A 26,553-nucleotide genomic window follows, 5' to 3' on the forward strand; every position below is an offset into this window, starting at 1 on the left:
AATTCGGTCTATATTTATCTACCTAAAGTTTATAACTAAACAGATGACAAGGCTTGTTTAATGAGTTTCAGTGTGCCAGGGTCAGGGTACCCCTCTATGATTGTGTAGTCAGAGAGGGTCCAAAGACAGCCAACCAACATTGGGTATTGTCATTACTCTTGTGACAAAAAAGAAAGACCGGGTAGCTGAAGATACCACACACTTTGTCTGCAGGATATGGAATAATCAGTCTCAAGTTGACCAGAAAAGTCCCAGCTGCCTAGCTTGCACAGTGTTGGAGTGTGCCATGTAGGCTACTGATGGAGATAACAAGCTAAGTTCTTAACCAGGGCTAGTCTCGGCATGCCACGTTACCAAACTAGCAGGCAAACTATGTTAGCAGGCAATCGTGTTATGGTGATTATTGGGGAATCAACTGCTTTCTGGTTGCATTTGAGGCCTGCTGTCAGGAGGGATCGCATGTCTGGTATTGTAAACCTGGTTAGAAAGCCCAAGGCTGTGAAGAGCACATGCCCTAGTGAGGAACCCACTATTGTTGTATGGCTAAATGATCATAGTGCCAGGAATTGCCTTCTACATGCTTACGTTTGTAGCCGTAACTTCATGCTGTATTCTAGTAACTGTTTAGAAGAGACTGTAATATATTTTTGAACCTGACTTTAAAACAGCACCTGATACTTTTGATACATTAAATTATAGTCGTTTATGACATTTTTCATAGGCTCAGATAATACACAAATTTTATACATGGTGTTATAGTATATATCTTTAATAATAGCAAAGCCATAACCATTGTTTCTTTGAATGACCAGGCAGGCGTATTGTGCTGGTTTGACTGGCCAAGTGGAGTTCTCCCTGTTCCATTGCTTGTGTTCATTTATCCTGAAAACTATTTGTCTAATGAATCCTAAACCCTTCCAATTCATTTCACTCAGAAATAACACTTGTGCAGAGAGTGAAACATTTTGACAGCAGAATGGTATTGATTCGTTAAAATTTATTTGTAGAAAGACTAATGAATTCCATTTTTAAAAATCCATCATTTAAAAACATGCCACATAATAAAGGCATAGCTACTGTTCTGATAACAATCTGTGAATTTGATATCTGAGTTTTTAATTTTTCAACATATAGGGTCTTGTTGGGGCAAGAGGTGTACCTGGGAGTCCGGGCCCTAAAGGACAAAGAGTAAGTAACATAAAAGTATGGTAACTCAAGAGGTCCACCTCACATTGATGTGTTTGACACCTTCCAGAATCGAGCATATATGTTGTCAGATTTTTGCTGTTTTTATTCTATTAGATGAAACATATGGCAACTGAAATATAACTAATAATTTGTACTTATAAAACTCCCCGTCTCTACTTCCATCCTGTTGGGTCATTATAAATGTTAAGATCTTTAAGTAAATGATATTTCCATTCACAACAGATTTATATACCATGAAAAATTATTTTGAAAAAGATCAAACAATAGAAAATAGCATAAAGATACCTGGGATGAATTAGTATTTATCTATTATAGATCAAAGGTATTTTATCATTTTTGTCTAAGAATTAATATGCAGAACTATGTATAAAAATATTTATCTCCCAAGTTGTCTCGTAAGCATTAACTATTTTTTTATACGCATTGAGCCACCACTTACATGCTTGACACATATACTTCATGTGTATTAGCTCATTTAATACTCAGAGCCACCATAACAAGGCATGGCATTAGATTACAGCTATTATGACTAAGGGAAGCAGGGCTCAAGGAAAATATAGGACAATATATGTCCTCCAAAGCCAGTGTTGATTTGATGCCACATGGGATATTAAGGGACACTTTTCCTCATCTGCATGTGTAGCTTGAGTTGCATTTCATGTGTTGCCTGTCCACTTGGCTTAATTTTAGAGCTGGTGAAGAATTTTTTTTTTTTAGTTCCAAAATCATGATCTCTAACTAACAAAGATCTTTAAAAGTAAAGAGTAATAAAATTAAAAAGCAGTGCAGCTCCCCAGCTGTGAACCTGAGAGGAGCACTGTGAACCCCAGCTTGAGGACAACCTTGATTTTATGTCTTGTGTGAGGACTGAAGAGAAAGCTTTCTCTTTCCTATTATTTATTTTATGGAAACTATTTTCCTTCTCGGTGTTTAGACTTGCTGTCTACAAACATCAGTGACAGCTGATCCATTTTAGCTTAAATAAATTTAAAACTAAGGGAGAAGTGATCTGAACTCCAACTGTCATTTGCTGCTTACCTCTGGCCAGGACTCAGTTCTCGGTGAGGTCGAATGTGTTTATTCAGTCTAGTGTGAGTCATGGCGGGAAACTCAAACAATTCATGGCAGGTGGATTGAAAAAAAAAAAAAAAGCTTAGCTGAACATCTTGCTAGTGAGTGATTTAGGTCTCGTTGACTCTCAGGCAAGTCCGTATCCCATGGTATATGCCAAACCACTTGAGTGGCCTCAGAAATCCTTTTCCGAGTTCATTTGCTCTGCACTTTTCTAACTTCACTCTGATCATGTGTGGCTTCCTGCTTCCCTGACTTGTCACTTTGTCCTCCGCTTTCACATCTCCAAGATTTTCAGTGTTTTTCAGATACAGTTTCCTGACTCTCTCTCTAAGTGGCTCCATGCAATTTTAAACCATGTCGTTCAGTAGTTTTTACAAAAGGAAACTTTGTTAGGGTAGGAGGAGGGTGTCTTTATTCACTAGAAGAATATTATAGGCAGCTAGTGGACATTATACAAATATGTTTATATATATTTGGCATTGGTTAAAAGCATTTGCTGCTTAGTCATGCGAACCAAAGTTGTTTTGTCAGCACCCGTGTCAGCACACACATCAAGAAGCTCACAACTACCAGTAACTTCAGCTCCAGTGTATCCAATGTTCTCCCCTGGCCTCCACAGACATTGTACACACACACACACACACACACACACACACACACACACACACACACACACACACACACACAGTGTTGATCTGTCCTAGTGAGTGAAGTGGGAAAGATGTCTGGCTCAAGATGTTGGTTCCACCCAATGGTGCCACTGCAGAAGCTGAGGGGGTCAATTGTTCTAGCACATCTTGTCATCACCGTGGGTGACAGGAACCTGGAGAGAAACTCTGCTCTTAAATATAGGTGCTCTGTACCCACACAGAGGAATTGTAATGCTTCTTCACTCTTCCTATTTGGCCTGGGATTTATAATGTTCTCAAATGGTCATAAACAGCATGAATGGTAGGACCACTCCTGGGAGATTCTGCCTACAGACAACTCACCATATATCTACCCTACATGATTTCTTGCCATTTATACAGCACTTACGTAGTAACTCAAGGGACTTTATGTCAACTACCCCTCAGGTTTCACACCACAATGGACTTTCCCATTTTGTGACTTATGGTCTAGAAACTGGAAAAAAAAAACATGGAATACCAAAACTCACCAAGTGGAATGAAAATTAAAGCAGGCCACAATGCCAACATCTGAAAAGTAAGCTAAGCATAATAGTATCATGAAAATGTTTCTAACTCGCAGTGGGACAATTGTATATCCATTCCTCTTACAAAGCTGCAAAGGGCAACAGATAAGCATTAAAAGGTAGCCATAAACATACTAAAATTATATATACATTCCCCTTATATTTAAAACATTACTCATCTTGGCCTTTTTCTAGCTGACATGTTTAGCTAGAGAACAGTTAAGTGAAACGAAGTTATTTGATATACTAAAACTGCTTCATGCAGTTCACAGAATCATTTCTTTTGTGTAGATGATATAAGGTAGCCGATTTGCTACTCTAGTGCTAGAAGGTGGTGGCTTGGCCTGATGGGTAACTAGAACTCAGCATAACCTGAGCCAGGGCCTCTCCCACACACAGCGGACATGATGAGGATAAGTGATGAGAGGAGCCCTTGAGTATCTGCCCAGAATTTCCTTCTGTGTCCAGTGGTCCAACAGGAGAAGTGACACAAGCAAAGCAGACCTCGCCTACTCAGTTGGCCATGAATTAAGTCTTTACTCACAAGACTCCTTTAAGCTCCACACTCTCTCTCTAGAGCAGTGGTATAGAGAGGCAGGTAGCTGATGGAGTTGGTACTGACACCGTGCTACTTATGGCTGAGATGGGGTAGACGGCTAACTGTGTTAGAAATATGCAGCACTTTAAGATTTTCTCTGGAAAAGGGAAGCCGATGTGGTCACAAGCACTCTGCAAGTTGGCCCCTTTGAGGAAATGCACATCGTTTTAAGGTAAAGCACCTTTAGCAGTATTTGTATTTAGGCTCAGTGCTAGGCATGAACTAAAGCATCTCAAGTGATAAAGTGTTTTCTTCCACTCTGTAAAAGGTTTATAGCAGACAGCTTTCCCTCAAGATTCCCGACAGTGTTAATTTTGTTCAGTGAATCACTTGGTTCCAGTTGTGTAAAGAAAGGGCCAGAAAAAGATGGCTTGGCATCCTTAGTTAGGCATGTGAGTGAGCTAAAAATTAACAGGGGTCATACCAAGATCCAGACCTGGCTTCAGAAACATATACATGCACTGAGTCCATCTGCCCTGTGAGTACAGCTATCTCCTTCACCCATGGACACTTGGCTTATCATAATTTATCACAGAGGTCATAGAAGTGGGTTTAGGGTTCTCATAAAAGTCTTCCTAAGTAACTCAAGCATGCAGTACATGCTAATGTTTTAGATGATTCTGAGTTTCTTCTTTTACTTTTAATATTTTTATTAAATGGTAGGCCCATAGCCAGACACCTAATGCATTCTGGATTAAGTTGCTCACTCATGAATCTGGCTAACTCTTTAATATACTCACTTATATTTAAAACATGAAGTATGCTTTTTTTTTAATGGAGTTGAGGTGCTTGACTCTCACTCTGGCTTTGGAACCCTCTCCCAGCCCACCGTGGCCAGATTTGACATTCCTAACAGCATAGAGGACAGTCTTGGTATTCTGTTTATGCAGCATTCATTTTCTCTCCCATAAAATGGGAGATCCATGAGACACTTGCAAGCTGTTACCTTCTTAATATTATGCCAAACTATATGCCTGTTACAACACTGGGTGTCTAATTCTTTATGCCTTGTCCTGAAGTTTATGTTGTCTTAGATGAGGTCAGATCAGCAGTGTGCATTAGCCAGTGTGATATGCCAACCACCTGAGGGAAACCTCTTATGCTGATAGGCTGTGCCTTCAGCTCATCTGCTCACCCTTGCCTGATGCATAGACCTTACCAGTCTTCCTTAGAACAGAGCTCTCAAACCCTCACATGGCGACTTTCACCTTATAACCTCCATGTGCCCTCTTGACTTACACTTTTATTTTTACACTGTATGTAGTTATCTTTATCATCTCATCGTGAGCACAGAAATAAATGTCCCTCAGTACATGAAATGTTAAATGTAAACAAACAAGCAAACAAACCAAAAGCCAAGAGTAGTGTAATGATGAACTGTCTGCTCATGCTAGAGGCCCTGAGTTTAGCACTAGGATAATAACAATAATGATAACAACAATAATAACCACCGTAAAACATTCTTGCATGAAAGCACTTTAATGTAAAACCCTACACAAATGAGTAGCTGCATAGCTATCACGTTATAGGGAACGTGGAGCAGCAGATCCTCATCGGTGGTGAGTGATCTCTCCAAATCCTTAGAGTGTGCCTGGGAATACGGTTAACCCAGGAATCCAGCCTGGAGAGACCTGTGGTAGCGAACAGCTTTTGATGAGAAAATTCTGGACCTCAGCTGGGATACAAAGGTACTCGAGGCAACACAGGGGCCCCTTCAACTCAGCCCTTGATGGGGGAGATTGTGTAATTGCTCTGCATGGAAACCTCCTGCTTCCCAACTAGTTCAACTGCGAATCCCAGCCTTGCTTTCTTAGAACTTCTCTACATGCAGCCAATAGCCTGATCAAGTAAAGTCTCATCCTTTTTTTTAGGGGGTGGGGAGGGTTGATTTCTCAAGTCAGGGTTTCTCTCTATAGCTTTGGGCTGTCCTGGAATTGCTTTGTAGACCAGGCTGTCCTCAAACTCACAGAGATCTGCCTGCCTCTGCCTCCCCAAGTGTTGGCGTTACAGGCATGGGCCAAGTCTCATTCTTTAGCATCTTCACTCTTCCTCATACTGTCCCTCTGTCTGCTTCTGCTTATAAGTCCATGAGGCTGACCTCTCACATCCCAGATGCTGCCTCCATTGCTGGGACAGATGCGACAGGTCTGCCTCCCTGTGGACTCCTCCTCTTGGTCCCTTACAGGATCATCTCTCCCTTGAATTATTTACCCTTTGTGTGACTTAACTTTGTATTCCATAAGTTCTGTGATGAAGAAACTCACAATTAGGTGACCAAACAGCAATTAATATCTCTTCTCTACAGTAGGTATTTGTGGACAGGGTATGAAACTAAGTCCCTTGCATAACCCAAGGTATTTATGCTTTTAAAAAGTAAGACTTATTGCTGTATGAGAGCAGCTGGCTCTTCTCTGAAGATAATAATTGAGCTAATATTGAGAAGATTTGCCCATAAATAGGCTTCCTGTCCCCATTCTGTGCCCCTGCTGTCTTCTAGTGGCTGCTTCCCAGTGTGCACATAGTACGTGCAGTTTCCCGAACATTCATTTTCTAAAAATGCAAAGAGAGAAGGGCAATTCAGCAATAACGAAACATGAGAAGACTGACTAGGCAAACAACCCGGGCACTTTTAAGTTAACTTAGAGTTGTTTTAAGACGAAATCCCCGAGGACTACTGAGTAAAGAAAATAAATAAATAAACAAACCAAATAAGCAAATAATCAACTTAGGCTATAAACACCTCAGCAACTCTACTGGCTGTTCTTGTTCTCATCTTATTCACCCTGTGGCATAAATTCCTCCAAACATGGACTTGATTATTACTTGGTTTTAAAAGGAACATTTCACATTAACAACGGGATCTTTTCCTTCTACCTGTAGGGACCTAGAGGACCAGACGGCCTCCCAGGGGACCAAGGGGGACATGGTGCCAAGGTACCTACTGATTCCCCATTTCATATGCAGATAAATTTGACAGAGCCACTGTGTTCTGAATATGTAAATAATGATGTGTTTTATTCTACTGCGTGGTTTTTAACACACACCAGCCATGTTTTCTTTTTAACATTGAGCTCCGTACTTGATGTCTTGTTTTCTGTGTGGTACCATGTAAGACCGTGACTCAAATTCTGAACAATCCATCTGATATTGATATTTTGCTAGGGTGAAAAGGGAGACCAAGGAAGAAGAGGGCTTCCTGGTCTTGCTGTAAGTAATAAAGCATGTCTCCTTTAGTATGAACCTTTTTATCTACCTGTTTTACATGTTCTTCCTTGGGCTATTTTGAGAAGACGCTATATATGACCTAAGCATTTTTCTCCACCTGTAGGGTAAGACTGGAAGCCCTGGGGAGAGGGGAGTTCAAGGAAAACCAGTAAGTTTTTGTCTTTAATGTGTTATTGTTATTAATAATTGAGCTGATATACTTGTCACTTTTACTTCATTCTCATCATGATTAATTTTTCTCTAAAACTCCTTTTGAGATAAATGCTATGACGCACAACTGTAATAGGGTGTGATAAAGAGTGTACAAGAAGCTTCCAGAACCTATCACTAGTTTCATTCTACCTCCCTTGAGTGCTGTTTTTTTTTCCTTTTCAATGCAAAGCCAAGTACATCTTATATTGCTTTAATGGTTTTTAGCATTTTATAATGCTAGATGTTTTCCTGCCGACTAACATCTTACCAGAATTGTACAGCTTTTCCACTGAACATCGACAATTTCTGTGATGTCATCATAAAAAAGAGAGATTGACAAATCCATATGTGAACATGCACACATATGACACTTACATAAATGAGCACACAGCTTACATGTATAAGTATTTTAATTGCTTTCATTCTGAATCACAATGTTAATGACATTTTAATTTGTCGTACAAATATATTATGCCTTAAATTTAAATAATTTGATCATTTAAATGGATTAAAGTTGAAGAGACAGAGAAGGCCAGTGATTGTCACTAACGACAGTATTTGCTTGTTCCTATTTGAAATCTGCTGCCCCCTGCCTGTTGTTTTCCATAATAGCAATGTATTTGACAGAGGTCAAATCTAAAATACCAGAAATTTAGAAGAGAGAGAGAAAGACTGTCCTGAGAAAGAGCTGTGTTTGCCCTTTATCATTAACCGAACACATTCCCAAAGAACACCCTTGGGTCTTCATATTCATTGTGTGGAGTTATTATTGTGTCAGTGTTAGCAGGACTTCTGTAGATGTCGGCCACTCTGCTACGTTGCAGGCAAGGCTAGGCTTAACTCCATTCCTCTAATTTTTATAGCATGAGGCTCACAGAAGCAGAACTATCCATTCTGTATATTGTTGACCTTCTTAGAATTTTACCTTAATTTTCTGCTTAGCAAAATGGGACATTTCCTAATCCCATGAAATGTACTAGGATGATCATTCTGCAACAGTCCTACAGCACACAAGTCCTGTGGACTCCTGCAAGGGAAAGCTACCTTAAATGATACCATAGCTTCAACAGAAAGTGATAGGTTTATAATGGCTGTTGCAGTTTATGAAACTCTTTGCCTGCACTGATTACTCCTTAAATGTAATTTTAGGGAAGCAAGGAACACTTCATTGGAAAAGCAAAATGAGCCCTAAAGAATCACACTATCTTACAGAGTAATCTTACAGTCTCTAGTCCTTTAGATACTGTCAAAAAATAGGCAATACTCTATAACACAAACATAAACTAGGGATCAGACTGCTTTTCTTGTATGCTCCTAAAAACAGCCACTTCTTGGTTTAATAGGTTGCCTATCTATTTAGAACAGATTAATACCATCTATAAAAACATCCACCTTCTCTAAACCCCCCCTGCTCTTGTCCCTTCTCTTTCCTTTCTCTCCTCCTCCCTCTCTTCCTCCCCCTCTCCCCTTTCATCTTTCTTTAGTAGAGATTGACCCAGGGCCTAAGTGCATGCTCTCTCACTGATCTACCCCACTCCCAAGAAAACCAAGAACTGTCAGAATTATAAAAAACAAAAAATAAGTGAACCCAACAATGCACACAGTACCTTAATAATCTTAATAACTAGGAAGGGTGTGTTTGCTTTGGACCAACACTGTTCCCATCCACCTGTAGCTATGATCCAAATGTCAAATCAGAAGGAAAGACCACAATCCAATAGCCTTGTGGAGTCGTGGAGCCTGGGAGGCTGTTTTGATTAGCTAAATCATGAAGACTGTAACTTTGCATGTGTTAATGAGTTTTTAAGGAAAGCATCCTACCAATCCATGAGATGGGTGTGCAGAGATCTCTCTGTTCAGCTGGGTGTGGTGGTGTACACCTGTAATCCCAGCACTCTAGGAGGCAGAGGCAGGTGTATCTCTGTGAGTTTGCTGTCAGCCTGGTCTACAAAGCGGGTACAGGGCAGCCAAGGCTACATAGAAAAACCCTGTCCTGAATATAAAAACAAAAACTCTATTTTTGTAGGTCTCTGATTTTCCCTTTGATTCTTTCTAGTTTTGCTTCATGTAGTTTGAGATTCTATTATAATTGTGATTATTTTTTCTTCTAGTGATGCTGTTTTGGAAATGGCAGTATTTAATATGAGCATCAGTCTTGCTGACCTTTATAGGCTTAGGCTTGCCACTTTCCCAGTGTGTTCTTCTTGCCACTTTTTTAACCCATCTGTGTCTTGATATTTAACTTTAACATACTGTAGTGGGATCTTGCTGTTTATTCTGATAATATCTGCTTTTTAAATTAGAGTATTTAGTCCATTTCTATTTAGTCTAATAGCTATGACTGGACTTAGGATTTCTATTGTGTGTTTTTCTCTTCTTTATTTTGCTCAGTGCCTTCTGTCTTAAAAATTATATCTTAACTTACCTATTAACTTTTGATTTGTACTCCTCAATATTAATTTACATAGTTATTTAGGTTAGGATCAGCAAACTTTTCCCATAAAATGCCAGGAAGGAAGCATTTATGTTACAGAATATATATGTAAAATTTATAGCCATATAGGACAATTTTTTTAGCATGCTATCTTTATACTGCGGTTACTATATGTATTACATCCATGTGTATTATGAAACCTCATTGTAAACAAAGCTTTTGTCTGAATAGTAGTACAATTTTATTTGCCTTAATATAAATTAGTTGTGTGCTTCAGAGCTTGATGCGAGGAGACAGGCCTTCTATCCATCTTCTTGTTTGCCATTTCTAGTGATCTTCACTCCTCCTTGAAGGTTTGAATGTCTAAATGCTGTCATGTCCCTGGAGCCTATGAAACATCTTTTAAGTTCCTTTTAGAGATGTATGCTAATGGTGAATTATCCTTTGATTTGTGAAATGTTTTTATTTCACTTTTAATCCTGAAGGCAGCTTTCACTGCATATAAAACTCTAGGTGCCATTCCACACCATAAAGAGGCCACTGGGCGAGAAGGGGCTTCAGGGAAAGATCCTCATGTATTTCTGTCATTATCTCCTATATGGGGTGGATAATAATATGTATCTTATATTGAGTTGAACATATTGTTGGTCAAATACTAGTTCTGCCACCTACTGCCCATTTTAACTTTGTATAAATTATTCAACCTTTTTTAGCCTCAGATTATCTGTCTATTTACAAATGATCCTGTCTATTTAAAATTGAATATCTGAGTGGTAGGAACTGATGAGATGGGTCAGGGGTTAGGGCCACATCCTGCTCTTTCAGAGGATCTGAGTTTCGTTACAGGCATCTACACAGCATGGCCCAAATCCCCCTGTAATTTCAGCTCCCAGGGACCCAATGCCCTCTACTGGCATCCATAGGCACCTCACATTCATGTTACACACACACACACACACACACACACACACACACACACACACACACACTAAATAATAATAATAACAAGAAAATGCATCTCCCATGGGTATAAGAACTGTGGCTATTATCATACACTTAGCACAGAAGCCCAATAAATAGCCATAATGGTCTTTGTTATTCTTGTAGCCATTTGTTCCCATCCTTATTGAATGGAAGTCACGCAGTAACAACAAAAGTCACATATCATTAATAACATCTGAAAACCTTAAGCAGAATTTCATTTTAAGCCAATTTGTGCTTTTCCTCTTAATCCTCAATAAAAACTGAGAACATGGAAAGTATGTCCTTGCTTTGTGAAACAACCTCTGTGCGGAATCCCCAACATCAATGGAAACACTAAGTCGCTTCTGTGTCCAAGCACGCTTTACAGAGCACTCTCAGCAGGCACCACTCAGAGGTCTGAGCCTTCGTTACACGCTGCAGTTAGCAGAGCAGGCAGAGCAAGGTCTCTGTATTGCTCCTGTCTTTTAATTCAGGAGCCTGAAGTGAATACAGAACATATGGTTTTTCAGAACTGAAACAGAGCTTTAGCCACAATAAGTAAATAAATAAATGTAACTTAAAAAATAAAAAAGAATAGTTTTGCTTCTTCTCATGTAGAATTACAATATAGCCCATCTAGTACATGTCCAAAGTAATGGAAGGCTACGACTCAGATATTGTACACCCATGTTCACAGTAGTGTGTTCACAATATCCAAAAGCTGATCTGTTCCCTAACAGATTAATAAGCAAAACATGGTTTATGCGTCCACGGGACTAGTATTCAACTTTAAAAGGGGTGTTTTGACGTATGCTCTGAGGAAGAACCATGAAGACAATAAATAAATAAATAAACAAACAAACAAACAAACCAGATACAAAAGAACAGGCATCCTATTATTCCACTTATGATAATTACCTGGACAGTCAAATTCATGGGGAAAACATAGTTCCAAGGAGCAGGGAAAGTGGTAACAGGAATAAATGAATTATTAGCAGGGTTTCAACTGGGAAAAAGAAAAAGATGAGTAGTGGAGATGGTTGAAAGACATTGTGGATCTATGTAATGCTAAAGATTATATTCTTAACTGTGCTCATGGTAAATATTATGTATACTTTATGACAAAAAGAAATAAGGAATACTTCAAAAAGACCCATGAGCAGAGGCTGGTGTGTGAACTGCTAACACACTTTCAGATGCTATTTCTGTCCCTATAAATTTCTCGTTTGTTTGTCAAGGGCTTACAAGGACTGCCTGGCAGCTCAGGAGACAAGGGACCCGCAGGAGAACCAGTAAGTTTCCTCATGCTCTTCTAACTGTGGCTTTCCTGGAAGGTGCATTCACTTTGCATGCCTGTTAGTCTGCAGTGCTCTTAGTGGCTTTAGAATCAGTGTGGACCCCAGATAGCAAAGACAAAACCTACAGAATGGTTGCTTTACGGTATCATCTCTGCATGACACATACAAACATGCTTGCATGCATGCATACATACATACATACATATGTGTGTGTTATAGTTTCTGTTGCTTTTATGGCTTCATGTAGTCCACTTTGGTGCTTTTCTCTGTGATTGTTAAAAGGGGTATATTTCTGGTTTGGAAAAAAATAAGAAGAAGACTTTGTTTTAGTGACTCTCAGAAGTGTTCTTTCTGGACGGCCTGCTGTTCTCATAATTGTTACGTTGCCACACACAGTCACCAGCTTTATAATGAAGGTCACATAGTGAAGCCAGGCTCTGTATCTGATTGGCGCCAATACGCAAATATGACCAAAATGCTGTTACATGAACAATACAAAAACATATGCCACAATTCCCTAGCTATGATTCAGTTCTGGAGTTTCCATGGAAAGTGCGTTATGCAAAGGAAAGGCACAGATGCGCTCCCTTCTCACAGCTTGGTCTTTATTGCCAATGAGTCACTCTTTAGGAATCATGTCAGATGTAAGATGCTGTAATGTACTTCTGAGGCTCACAACACAATGTCGTCTTATGAACCACTGGTTGATATTATCACCAGTTGACACAGAGGTTTGCGGGTGGCTTTTGCGTAATTAATTTAGATAGTAACAAGTGGAAAAGTTTACCAAAGAGTGAAAAGTTCACGCTTAACCTATGACATAAACTCACCAAACAATAAGGGTTCACAGTATGTGTAATTCTTGCCTGATAAATATCTAAGATGTGGCGTCAAGTTTACGTAGCTAAGCCTTTGGTTTGCTCTCTGTTTTATGTGCCTCAACCTGCTATCTCATCACTAACATTTGTCTGACCTGAAACAGTACAGTCCTGCTTTACAGAGCTTAGCTAAGTCTCTGAGAACTCCATAAGCTCCTGGAAGCCAGAGGCCACTGTGATCTTTCCTGGTATGATGCCTAGGAGGCTCAGCTTACTCAATGAGTATTCATTAAAGTCAATAAACAAAGTGTCATGTAGTCAAAAGTATCATGGACACAGTAAGTAACATTACACTGAGGAATGAAAACTGATGGAATTTTATTTGATAAGTGCCCCAATTGAGCCGCGCTCACAGTGAAGGAAAAAAAAATCTTAGGATTTATGTGAGGAAAGACATGTTACTTTCAATTCATACAAGAAAAGAATTGTTGGAAAAATGACTTAATAGTGCTTAAAATGTCAATGTGAAAGTTGCAAGGTCACAGAACTGGCAAATAAACTAATATATGAAGGACGTAATGAATTTTGTGCCATATATTTTTGAACTACTGTTTCAATCACAGAAACGAAGGAAACTAGAAAAATGAGAATGGTGCAAAAATGTGTTTTATATTCTGACAATAACATAATAAGAACTACAACCATTTTTCTCCACTGTAAGGCAAACACGTTCTATTAAAGGCATATTGTATTCAGAAAACAAATGTTTATAAAGAACCTGCTCTTGGTGTTTAACAGTAAGCATGATGTTTACAGTCTGGTGACAGAGGAATATATCGATTAAATAGCTGCATATATAAGTGGACAATATCCCTGGGGAAGCAGTTCAGTACCCTGCTCAAAGCCAGTCTGTGGATGCTCAAAATGCTTGTATAAAATAAAGTAGCGTTTTTTTTTTTTTTTTTTTACCTACCCATTTTCCTTCTGTGTACTTTCAGTCATCTCTGGGCTATTTATAATACCTAATAAAATATAAATCTATGTAAATAATTGCTACAGTACATTGTTTAAGGAATGTTGTAAAGAAAAAGCCTGCATATGTTCAGGATAGACTTTTTTTTTTTTTAAGTTTTTGAGACAGGGTCTCTCTGTGTAGCCTTGGCTGTCCTGGACTCACTCTGTAGAACAGACTAGCCTCGAACTCACAGCGATCCTCCTGCCTCTGCCTCCCGAGTGCTGGGATTAAAGGTGTGCGCCACCACACCTGGCCAGGATAGACATTTTCAATGGTTATCCTTTTTCTGTACTTAATTGAAGCCATGGGTGCAGAGCAAATAAGGAAGACTAACCATGTAGGAACTCAGACCTAGAGGCTCTATGATCAATATGCTGTCATAAAATCTAATGGCTCAAGAAAGCTTCTATGAGCAGACCAATGTGGTCTGAAGGGAAAGTAATAATTATTTGAGCCAAGATTAGGAGATTTTGTTCCAGGGCTAAAGGACAGGCAACATGGCGATGCCACTGGACAAAACGCAGGTACGACACAAGATCAGGATGGATGTGCCGGCCACACACACAGCTCTATGAGCCCCGTGCCAAGGGACTTGCACAGTTACCTTAAGGAAAAATGACCAGCCCCAGGGGGAAAGGAACAACGATAAGATTATTGTCTTATAAATAATACTGAACTACATAGATGAATGAGCCGAGAGCCAAGATTCAGATAAGATGCAGCCAAAAGTCTCTGAGAAGCAGGCGAGAAAGAAGTGGGGAAAGGAAAAAGATTCCAAAGATATTAAAAGCAGTGGAAGATGTAGAGCCCGTTTGTGAGTGTCATTCCTGGGCGCCTGGCTTCCTGCGTTAAATAACACTTATTGAAGCAAGAAAACAAGTGAAATACTGGGCTGGAAAACTGGAGATTACAAATTGAGTGATGAATATGGAATGCCTTTGAGAAATGTTAAGTGTGCTATTGGATTCAGACCAGAATGATGCACTAGAGTTATAAAAATAAGAGTTGGAGCTAGAGGGATAGCTCAGAAGTTAAGAGCACTTGCTTCTCTTGAGAAGACCCGAGTTTGTTTCCCAGAAACTAGGTGGTGGTCCACAACCACCTGTCACCCCAGCTCCAGAAGATCCCATGACCTCTTCCGGCCTCTGGAGGCACCAGGCATGCATTTGGTTCACATACATACATGAAGACAAGCACTCACAAACACATAAATATTATTGCTTGGAGACAGTGGAGAAGAAAGAGAAGGGTGTTTGGTTGGTTGGTTGGTTGGTTTTTCAAAACAGGGTTTCTCTGTGTGGCCTTTGCTGCCTGGACTTGCCTGTAGACCAGGCTGGCCTCAAACTCACAGAGATCCATCTGCCTCTGCCTCCACAAAATGTCTTTCGGAAGACATAATGGGACCAACAAGATGACTCAGTAGCTAAGGTGCTTGCTGCTAACCCTGACCACCTGAGTGGTCCCGGAACACACATATGGAAGGAGAGGCGTGAGAAATTATTCCTGTGTGCTATACTCTGACTTCCATCTGTGCTTTGTGGCCAGTCACTGTCTATCTGTCTCTGTCTCTCTGTCTCTGTCTCCCTGTCTCTCTGTCTGTCTCTGTCTCTGTCTCTGTCTCTGTGTCTCTGTCTCTGTCTCTGTCTCTCTCTGTCTCTCTCTCTCTGTCTCTCTCTGTCTCTCTCTCTCTCTGTCTCTCTCTCTCTCTCTCTCTCTCTCTCTCTGTCTCTGTCTCTCTCTCTCTCTCTCTCACACACACACACACACACACACACACACACACACACAGAGTAAATAAATATAAAATAATAAATAAAAAACATACTGAGAATTGAGCTCTGTCTTGGTTGGGGCTCCTTTTATTCTACAGAATAGAGTACATGTTCCAAAGACCTGAGCACAAAGGATGGGTTTTATAGACAGAATAGGCTGAGCAGATCAGAATCAAGGAGCAAAGGAGACCTGAGAGCTTCTCAGTCACTGTAAAGTAAGGCGAGGGCGACAGGAGGAGGAAAGCCAGGACACCTAGTGGCTGCTGCCAGGTGACCTTGGGAAGGGTGAGAGCTGAAGAAGCATCAATCAGTACTGTGCTGGCTGATACCAGCACGACTGGGAATTTGCATTCCTCCTTGATTTCTCAGAAGGTCTCACTGCACCTTCCTGTTGGCTCAGCATTGACCTCCTCAGCATTTACATTTTCATTCTGTCCTGTTGGGGCTAAATGAGAAATCTTAGTTCCAAACAATGGCCTTCTCTAATTATTTTTGGAGTGAAGTTAAGTTTTAACAATTTCAAAATCTTGGTTTAAAAAAAAAAATAAAGAAGAAGAGGAACACCAAGGGCAGGGGGAGCTAAAAGAAATGAGGGGACTCAAACATATAAATTAGAGGTGTCGGACCAACCTTAGTGCTTAGGAATGAGTGTAAGCAGGCAAGCCGCAGCTGGCAATCCAATCACGGTTTTACAAATCAGGTGCCTCTAAAACAGCCACACTGTGTGACTTCCTTCAGCTGTGGCAGCAGCAACTTAGAGTAGTTAAGACAAAGACCGTATGACCCACAAACCCCAAAATACTAGCTGCCCCTTCCAGAACAGTTTAGTGCCCATCAGCTTGTATTTCACGTGGTCCTTCAGCTCCTCTGTTGTTCTCTGTAGCCTTTGCTTAATCCTACAGTGGCAAGCGAGTGTAGGGACGACCACTACTGCAATAGTATGAATGGCCAGAAACTGAGACAGTTTATATGAATAAAGTAAATTTCTACAGATACCAGGAGGAAAAAACAAACCTTCATTCAGCAACAGAATATACATTTTTTCTTTTTTTTTATTTAATTAATTTATTCAGATTTAGCTCAGTTGTTATCCCATCACTTGTATCCTCCCATTCCTCCCTCCATCCCACTTTCACCCTAATTCCCCTCCCCTAGGTCTATGACTGAGGGGGACCTCCTCTCCCTCTATACGGTCATAGGCTATCAAGTCTCATCTTGATAGCCTGCTTATTCTTTCTTTGAGTGCTGAAGCCCACAAAACATTCTCCAAGATAGGCCATACTGTGGGCTAAAACATGCATCTTAACAAATTTCAAAGAATAAGCATAATACAATGGCTTCTCACAGGCCATAGCAGAATTAAGTTAAAAATTAAAAACAAACACATGCTGAAAAAAAAATCTCAAAATTTGAAGATATTAAAAACCACACTTCTACATCATATACTTATCAAAATGAAATCCCATGCCAGCAACGTGTCTCGGCAGGTAAAGAGGCCCAAGGCTGGTGTCCTTAGTTCAATCCCTGGAACCCGCAGTGGGAGGAGAGAACCAGCTCCTCCCAATTGCTCTCTAGTCTCTGCACACACACTGTGGTACACACATACCATAAGCACATGTAAATACACACACACACACACACACACACACACACACACACACACACACACACCAACAATAATGGTAAAATAAAACTCAAACGAAAAGATTAAAATATCTTAGCCAAATTAAAGTAAGAATACAGCCTTAAAACTGTGGATTAAAAGGAAATTTGTAACAAATTTTAGAGAGGCTGAAGAGATGAGATGGCAGTTAAGAGCGCTGACTGCTCTTCCAGAGGTCCTGAGTTCAATTCCCAGCATCCACATGGCAGCTCACAACTCTTTGTAACTTCAATCCCAGGGGATCCAACACCCTCACAGAGATGTACATGCAGGCAAAACACTATGCATGTAAAATAAAAATAAATGAATCCTTTTTAATTTTAAAAAGATATATTAGAAAGAAGAATGGTTTCAAATAAATAGTCTAAGTTTCCACTTAGAAACGAGAGAAGGTTGAATAAATAATAAGTAGGCATAATAAAGTAAGTAATAAATATAAAAGCCAAATACTACATTTTAAAAAATCAATTATCCCCAAAGCTTGTTTTTATGAAAGAGTAGGTAAAATTTCTCAGTCCCTTAGCAGAATAATCAAGAGACTAATACAAAAACACAAACACCAATACCAGAAATGAGAGAGGCCATCACTACTGACCACATGCAAATTAAAATAATGAACAGCTCCTATGTCCACAAACTCTGTAACTTACACATTATTAACCAGCTACTTAAAAGGCTGTTTCAACAAAGTAACCGTTTGAAGAAGTCTGTGTTGGGTAGCCACTTAATAAATAATCAGTAACTGTCCAAAGAGGAAAGCACTAGTCCTGGTGCTGAAGTTGATAAAGTCTACTACACCTTAGCAAACAAAGGTGGGACATCTGGGTAGCCTGAGACCAGTGGTGGAGGCAGCAATGGCTTCTTCCTCGCTCATTCTAAGGACCAAAGCTATACACATACATCAGAGGAAAAGAAAAGCACAGACCAATATCACTCAGGAATATAAGTAAAAAATCCTCAACAGAATATTGGATCACATCCAACATCATTGTACATCATGACCAAGTAGGATTTATTCCAGGTATTCAAGGGAAATTTATCATTCAAAAATCTATGTACTCCATCACCTTAATGGTTAAATAAGAAAATACAATGTCATAAGTACATCCAGGAAAACTATTTGATGAATTCCCATATTCACTCAGCTGGAAAATAAAGTACAGACTCTCAGCAAACTTGGAATAGAGGGGAAACCTCTAAGCTTTATAAAGAGCATTATTTGGGGAAAAATAACCTTAAAACCAGAAAAGTAGATATAGATCCTTACATTCATGCAATAGAGTATTATTTGGCAAAGTAAAATAGCCATTAAGTTAAAATATTCATAGACAAACCACCAATACATGCTGCTGAATGAAAGAAGCCAACTGGAATGCTGTATACTATGGAATTCTGGGAAAAACAAGACTATAGAGATGAGAGGGGTGCACTTTTTTTCCTTTAAAACATTTTTGTTTGTCATGTATTTGCCAGGGTTATTAGGAAGATACATGGTTGTCATGCATATTAAATAAGGTACACTGAGAATGCCCTTAGCGCATGTTCTACTTTCATTCTGTTGTGGTGAAAGAACACTCTGACCGAAAGAATCGTGAGAAGAACAGTTATATTTCAGTGTATAAACCGCAGTCCATCCTTGAGGGAAGTCAGGCCAGGACCTGGAGGCAAAAACCATGGAGGAATGCTGTTTTCTGGCTCCATCCTGGGTTCTCCTGCCTGGAGAACGATAGCACCTACACTAGCTGAGCTCCTCCAAATCAACTACAAACCAAAACAACTTCCCACAAATATGCCCAAGTTAAAGAGAAGCAAGAAGACAAAATACCTGACAACTATTAGGTATTTGATGAATGTTTGTTGAATGAATAAGTGAATTAGAGAATAAAATATAACAGTACCCCTTGCTCCATTTTTATTTTGAGTACAGCATAATTTAACATCATTCATAAAACAACACAAATAAATTGACTGAAGTTAAAATTTCATTTACATGAAGAGTAAAGTAATATTCCAGTCAGGTACTATTTGTTAAAATGTAATTGAGATACATTGTTTATTAAAAGAGTAAACTGTGATTCTCATATCTTCAATTTATTTGAATATAGGGACCACGAGGACTGCCTGGTAATGCTGGACTTCCTGGAGAGATGGGTGTGGAGGTAACATTTTGTGGTTTATTCTAAAGTTTGATTCAATGTGTTTTATAAAGCAAGGTGAATTAAATAATTAAGTGCATGTTATGAAGAATAATTTTGTAGAATTTTCTTAAATATCTAGAAAATAAAACCTAAAGCTCTATAAAAGACAGAAATTATCAATGTGTTGACATAATTTCGTACATAAAAAGTTCTTCTCTAAGAATTAGTTCACTGAAATGATTGAACAAAAAGTAAATAAAGTTTTCCCTTCACTGATGAGAGTTGACGTGATAGCTCTTCGTTCTAAGAGGTAACATCTTTTAGATCTTATGAGGCCACTCTATTCACTATGGCATTTGGAATAATAAACCACATTTGTTATAATCATGAAATCCAACTACTTCATTTCAGTTTCTTACTTTAGTAGTAAAACCATACATTCCCCCACTGCCTTGACATCTGTGAAAGATGTCTATATAGAGAGACATATATATATATATGGAGAGAGAGAGAGAGAGAATATCTGTATGAATACATCAATCATTTCAGTTCATCAGCCTGCAGCTCTTCTCTTCTCATTAGCCTTTCTCAGACTCAACATGAAATTGCTCTTCAACCTCCTTGGCTTTGCCAACTGAATACCAATGTCACCGTAAACACTATAACTCATGTCTCCCTTCTTAAACCATTTGTTGGCATCTTGATAGCCTTTGTGTGTCTATCTAAGTAGCCCACAAACATTTCATATGCAGAAATTGTGCACTCTTATTCTTCTTTTTCTGTGCACAAAGTCCATCACTTTCCTGACCTGTTTTCATCCCACTGAAAGCTCCCATGATGCCCAACAAGCTCACCCTTAGAGTCACCCTAAGCCACGCCTCCCACTTCACCCTCCTCTTATCTTTTCTCTTTGAATAAGCCCTCAGAGCCTTAAATCTATCCTTCCCTCCTCAGCTCTCCTGCAAAAGGCTACCCTTCCACCTTTATTCCTGATAAGGTCACTGACTCCTTTACAAGCTAATAATCTATTTCCGAGTATCGTCAATATCAACAGTCATTATATTGCAATGGGTTAGGCTCAATCATGGAGATACTGCTAAGGAAATATAGGAACAAAATAATTGCTGCTTAACCCTGCCAGGGTGGGGGTGGAGGTGGGAAATGAGACATGTATATGGGAACGTAAAAAAAAAAAGTGAGATTGAAGGAAAAGAAAGGAGCTTTAGTGATACAAGAAAGGACACTGAAGATAAGAGAATTCCAGGAAGGAGGATGATATTAGGGAGGTCCTTAGACTATAGAACTGTGTGGAATCTTTGGTGCTTAGTGTCAATAGAGAACAGAAACTTGGTAGGAAAAAAAAAAAACAAGAAAAGTCTCAAGTGCGCTATTAAAAAGCCCGAGTTTGTATCTTGGGTGATTATAAGTTACCACATCAATAAGACAGTGATGAGGTCTGATTCATGTTTTAGAAAAATAACTCCAGCAACTGAATGAGAAATGTTTTTCAGCAAAACTAAATAAGGGAAGGTCTACCCACTGAAAGGCTGTTGAAGATGGCACACACCTGCAAGCCTAGAACTTGAGAATTTGAGGCAGGAGGATTCTTCCCGCGAGTTTGAGGCTAGCCTGTGAAAAGGTGAGCTGAGCTATGGTGTGAGACCCTGTCTGCAAAGAAAGAACGAAAGAAAGAAAAAAAATGAAGGAGAGGAGAGAGAGGGAAGGAGAGCTGCAGGCTGATGAACTGAAATGACTGATGTATTCATACAGATACTTGTTACATAAATTCTACAGTCCCTTTATATGCGGAATTTGGAGAGCAAAGCAGAAAGAGAAGTCAAATCATTCTGGCATTTTTAGGTTATGTGCCAGTGCCTCTTCCTGAGTCCGGAAGGCTGTGAGGGAGCAAAAGCCACTGGTCTGCTCATCCACCCAAGGCAAATACCTTACAAAGAACTGGGCTGACTAAGATCTGACCTGAAGATAATGCTGTGACCAGGACTATGCTGCCGCATGCCGAACCTGGAGAAAGCACAGAGAAATCATACCTCGTGGCTTGAATGTTTTAAGAGAGCAGATGAGATCCTGCGGTAATAAGGCTGTGAAGTGTCACTGGTGTTCTGGGAAAAATAAGGGGTTTGAACAATGGTTGGGAGTTAGTGGGAAAGAGAGTGCCCACTAGCAAGTGAAAAATGAGACGCGCCTCACTCTGAGACCCACTGAGGATAGCGACTTCGACAACACCTGACCTCTGAAGCGTGCTGATGTGACTAGCAGCACTTACGAGCTCTGCAGCTCCCACAGGTTTGCACAGCTTCACGAAGTAGGTACAGTTATTGCCCCCACTTTACAGACCAAAGAAAGGAACTGAGCCATGGAATTACCAAAGAGCATCGGCTAGCCATGATGTCAGTCTCAGATCCAAACACAGGCACCATGCCTCTGCATTCTCAGTCACAGAACTAAACACCAAGGAGCCAAAACCCAGAAGCCTAATTTCCTCTGAGCAGTAGAACTACTTTTCATTATCTGCCCATCCCTTCTGTTGTGTGTGTGCATTTCATTTTATTTTGAAAAACAGTAAATGTGGACTGCAGCAACTTTATGAAAAAGAAAAACTGATCCTCCTTCATCTAAAATACTATTAAATAATGTGACCATTGTTTTAATCTCTAATAATTATAAAAAGTCTTACCTGTGCATCATAAACTTCAAAGAATTCCTGAAAAGAAGTTAAAAAAAAAAAAAGAGTAGAGGAAAGATGGTGGTGGGGCTAAAAGGCGGCACACAATCCACTCCAAGCTATAAAGCTCTGGGAAGTTGTTAGCTGCAGGGAGAAAGGGAATGTTTTCTTGAAGACTGTAGTCCTTGATAAGTTGACACCTTCCTGTAGAAGACCACACACCCAAAAATATTTGGGTTGAACTAACTGGTCTTGAAGGAATTTTTTTAATGACACCCAGTTGGGTAGGTGGGGTGTGAATTGGGGAAGACACGGGAGAGACGGCGTGAATCTGATCAACACATCTACAACACTCTCAACGAACTAATGAAAAGAATGGAAGGGTAAAGTGAATAAAGAAGATGGTGCCCACATAGAGGATGCAAAGAGGCATGACTTACAGTCTGGGAGATAGAAAGAATGCAACAACAGCTGTCGAAGTTCAGACCTTGAAAGAGCCTAAGACTGCGAGAAATTGTGTTTCCAATGTCAACACAATAACCAAAGCTCCCCTAACAAAACTAGTCTCACCATGGAAGGGGGCTGGAAAAATAATTCCATACCTCTACTTTTTAGTGTGACAACTTCATCATCGTTAAATCATATAGTACATTTTATTTTTAAAAATATGAAAAAAAATAACTGATCTTAAGAAAGCGGGTTTCGGTGAGCACAGGAGGAAGAGATGTCGTGATCAGAGGTGGAGAAACATCCTTGACTCCGAGGACAGGAAACCTGAAGCTCTAGGAAGTAGATTATTTCATGTTCTCTAAGGCCTCAGTGATGAAAGACTGGGGAGAAATGGTCTTAATTGTTCTGGTTTCAAATGAAGTTCTTTTTGGTATTTGAACTGTTAAAGAATCTAAGAAGTATCTGTCTCCTGCTTTGATGTTTGTATAGCGGCAGAGAAGACCCTCTTCTGCACACAGACTCACCTTTGAGCTGAAACTCAAACTACCTTCCTACGGGGTTGGTACAACCTTTGAGACCTGTCAAATCTTTCTCTTTTAGGGTCCTCCGGGCACTGAGGGAGAATCTGGCCTGCAAGGTGAACCAGGTGCTAAGGTAACCATTCTGAAGAGTAAGAGAGATGGGTGTCTCTAACTTAACACCCATAATTTCCCCAGTCTGACAAACGCCGTCTTTTTTGGTGAGGGAAGGGGGCATGGTTGAGACAGTGTCTCACTGTGTAGCCCTTGCTGTACTGGAACTCACTGTGTAGAGCAGGCTGGCCTGACATTCCAGAGATCCACTGTGTCCAAGTGCTGGGATTAAAGGCATGCCTGGGGACAAACACTATCTTTAAGGCCATCAGAAGAGCACAAAGTTTCTTATCACATGCACTCTATGACCAGAAGAGCGACTCGAGTGAGAAAGGCTTAGTTTTGCTTTTCTTTCTTCAGGGAGATGTTGGACCTGCTGGCAGTGCTGGGGCAGCGGGGGAGCCAGGGCCTCGAGTGAGTACCTACAATATCAAGCTTAATGCACTGACCCACATTTTGGGTTTTAATCAAAACTTAACTACCCAAATCCTACCAAAAAAGTAGTATAATAAGCCTGTCAGATGCACTGCAGGACGTTTCGTGACTTGTAAAACTACACGTTAAACCCCATTTACATTCTAAGTTAGGCGTTTGGAACCCTGAGTGACTTTTCTCAAAAGCAGGTGTGCTCTGAAGAACCTTGCCAAAAATGTGGTCCCATGGTTATTGCTTAGTGATGCATGAAGAGGAAATTCACAGATCACTGGTCAACACTCAAGATGTTTGCTTACCTAACAGACAGATGAAAGATTGAAACATAATTTGTATTTAAAAACAACCCAAGCACAATATGATTCTAATGAGATGCAAGGGAATTTTTATGAGTAGTTGTAATTTGAGAAAAGTTACAGTAATAGATACAGGCTTTAAGCCATGGTAAGTTGGGGTGCTCTTTTTCTCTAAAATAACAATGATGTTCAAGATAATTTTTCACTGAAATTTATTTTTTTATCTATTGCTTTGCATTTTCCTCAAAGGGTGGAGCTTAGGGATCAGCTTAATACAGGGGTCATAAAGGAGAGTGTTGTGGTACTATTAATTACTACTAATTAACTCACTTTAACTCAGTTATAAAGAGAGCAACTCTGCCTTAACAGCTTCTTCATAAGCTATGCTCTATGTTTTTGCAACTTGCATATCTAAATGGCAGCTTACTGGTGTGCCTTGGCCATAAGCTTTGCCTCTGAGGGGAGAAAGAACAGAAGCTGAAAGTCTGGCAAAATAATCCTGCCTGAATCTTGGTACATTAACCTGTGTAAGCTCTTTATGGAAAGGAGCTGCATCTCTTATGATGGCAGTGTTTGCATTCCCTGATCACAGAAGCACGTTCTAGCAATATTAACTTCCAGAATCCAGATGAATATGTTACCCTTAATTATCTAAAATGTATTAGCCTCCTAGAAATGCATCATATTTGAATTTAAAACACTGACTGCTTAAGCATTCCAGCCAAACTAAATCATATTTGTTACACTGTCAAGTCCTCTTTAGAGATAAGGTTAAAGTAGAAACAGATGACTACAAACTAGCTACTTCCTACACTTACTAGGGACAAATTAAGATCAGTGAGATAGTAAAAAACTTAATCTGGCTTTGTCTGCTACAAAATAAAATAGGGTGAACCAGGAGCTCCTGGAGAAGAAGGTCTCCAAGGAAAAGACGGATTAAAGGTAAACTATATATATGTCTGTATATATGTATGTATGTTTGTATAAATGTATGCATGAATGTATGACTGAATGTATGTATGTATGTGTGAATATGTCTGTCTGTCAGTATGTATGTCTGTATGTATGAATGTATGTATTTTTGAGTTATGTCTCATATATCCTAGGCTAGCTTCAAACTCACAATATATCCTGAGGATGACTTACACTTTGGATCCTCCTGCCTCTACCTCCCAAGTTCTGGCATTATAGGATTTATTTAGTGTCGTAGATCAATGCCAAGGCATGGCATCATATGTTCTGGACAAACACTAGCAACTGACCTACATCCCAGCCCTAAGCTATAATTTTAAATGGAATATTTTAAATATCAGGCCTAATTGTTTTTGTGTGTCAACTAAAAATATAATTACTATATGACATAATTATCTAACTACATTCTTAAAAATAAACACCTTTCATTGTGTTCCAGGGGGCTCCAGGAGGAAGCGGACATCCTGGAGAAGATGGAGACAAAGGAGAGATGGGCTTACCAGGAGCAGCAGGGCCCTTGGGTACACCAGGTCAAATGGGTCTTCAAGTAAGTACCGCTGGTTCACTTAACTCAGTGCTATACACACAGGTAAACACACGCGCATGCATATACATGCACACACACATATATGTACACCACACACATGTGCACTCCATGTGCACAAAAACGTGCATGCACACTTTGGCTTCCTTTTACGTCTACATGGTGACTGGAGGTGTTGAACTGTGTCTTGAATGTTTGACAAAGCAAGACTTTGAGTTGTTTTCAGATGCAAACGCAGAAAGACACTTTTTCATAAACAATTGAGCTTCTTTTCATAAGGATTTTGCTGGAGAAGGTCTATTGTCTCAGATTTTGTGTAAATATTTTGTGTCTTTGTTCATAGGGCCCACATTCTCGTTATAGAATAAACAGATTCTTTGTTAAGCATGTTACGCTACCAATACCTGCTCCTGACTTCCATTGCTTTAAAGGGAATTCAAAATGCTGCAGTAAACAAATTTTCTCACCTTAAGGCAAATGTGTGGTGTGGATAAATGAGGACAGTTTCTTTGTTGCTCACACTCTAAGAGTATTTGGGGCTCTTCCACATACAGCGCTCCGGTCTTCGGATTGGTTGATTGGCTGGTTGAAGCTTTACTGTTACCTCTGGTCTGATAGTTCTAAGCACGGAGACTATTCCATACTATTTCTCTAAGTTTTCTTGACTTTAGAAATTGTTAGCTCCTTGGTAGAAGGATACCCATGATTCTACTAACCAGTGACAAGGAAAGGTGTCTCTCTCCTCTGTGCTCTGCAATCTTCCTCCGCCTTTCAAAGAGTCAAAGTTACCTTTGGGCTGTGGAAATCTTCTCTCTGGAAGATAGCTCTTGAATAGTGCATCTCTGTCTTCTGTTTTCCCATTAACTGCATTCTTCTGGGCTCCTGTATTTCCACGTGAGGGCTCCGTGAAGATTGAGGAACTGGCCCTGGGTGAGCTCACCAGGCAGGCA

General features: G+C 39.8%; 1 protein-coding gene across 5 annotated transcripts in view; it reads left to right on the forward strand.

The window, feature by feature from the left end:
- COL24A1 (collagen type XXIV alpha 1 chain) overlaps nt 1-26,553 on the forward strand; it is a 257,071-nt gene that overhangs the window by 145,491 nt on the left and 85,027 nt on the right. For all 5 annotated transcript variants that reach the window (XM_084757416.1, XM_084757418.1, XM_084757419.1 and 2 more), the window contains 10 exons: nt 1,135-1,188; nt 6,957-7,010; nt 7,239-7,283; nt 7,405-7,449; nt 12,129-12,182; nt 19,562-19,615; nt 23,328-23,381; nt 23,720-23,773; nt 24,976-25,029; nt 25,499-25,606. In XM_084757416.1, the coding sequence (XP_084613542.1) occupies nt 1,135-1,188; nt 6,957-7,010; nt 7,239-7,283; nt 7,405-7,449; nt 12,129-12,182; nt 19,562-19,615; nt 23,328-23,381; nt 23,720-23,773; nt 24,976-25,029; nt 25,499-25,606 (576 nt within the window). The remainder of the gene's footprint in view (nt 1-1,134; nt 1,189-6,956; nt 7,011-7,238; nt 7,284-7,404; nt 7,450-12,128; nt 12,183-19,561; nt 19,616-23,327; nt 23,382-23,719; nt 23,774-24,975; nt 25,030-25,498; nt 25,607-26,553) is intronic.

The sequence above is a fragment of the Acomys minous genome (genome assembly GCF_964271855.1).
Source record: "Acomys minous genome assembly, chromosome: 14".
NCBI lineage: Eukaryota > Metazoa > Chordata > Mammalia > Rodentia > Muridae > Acomys > Acomys minous.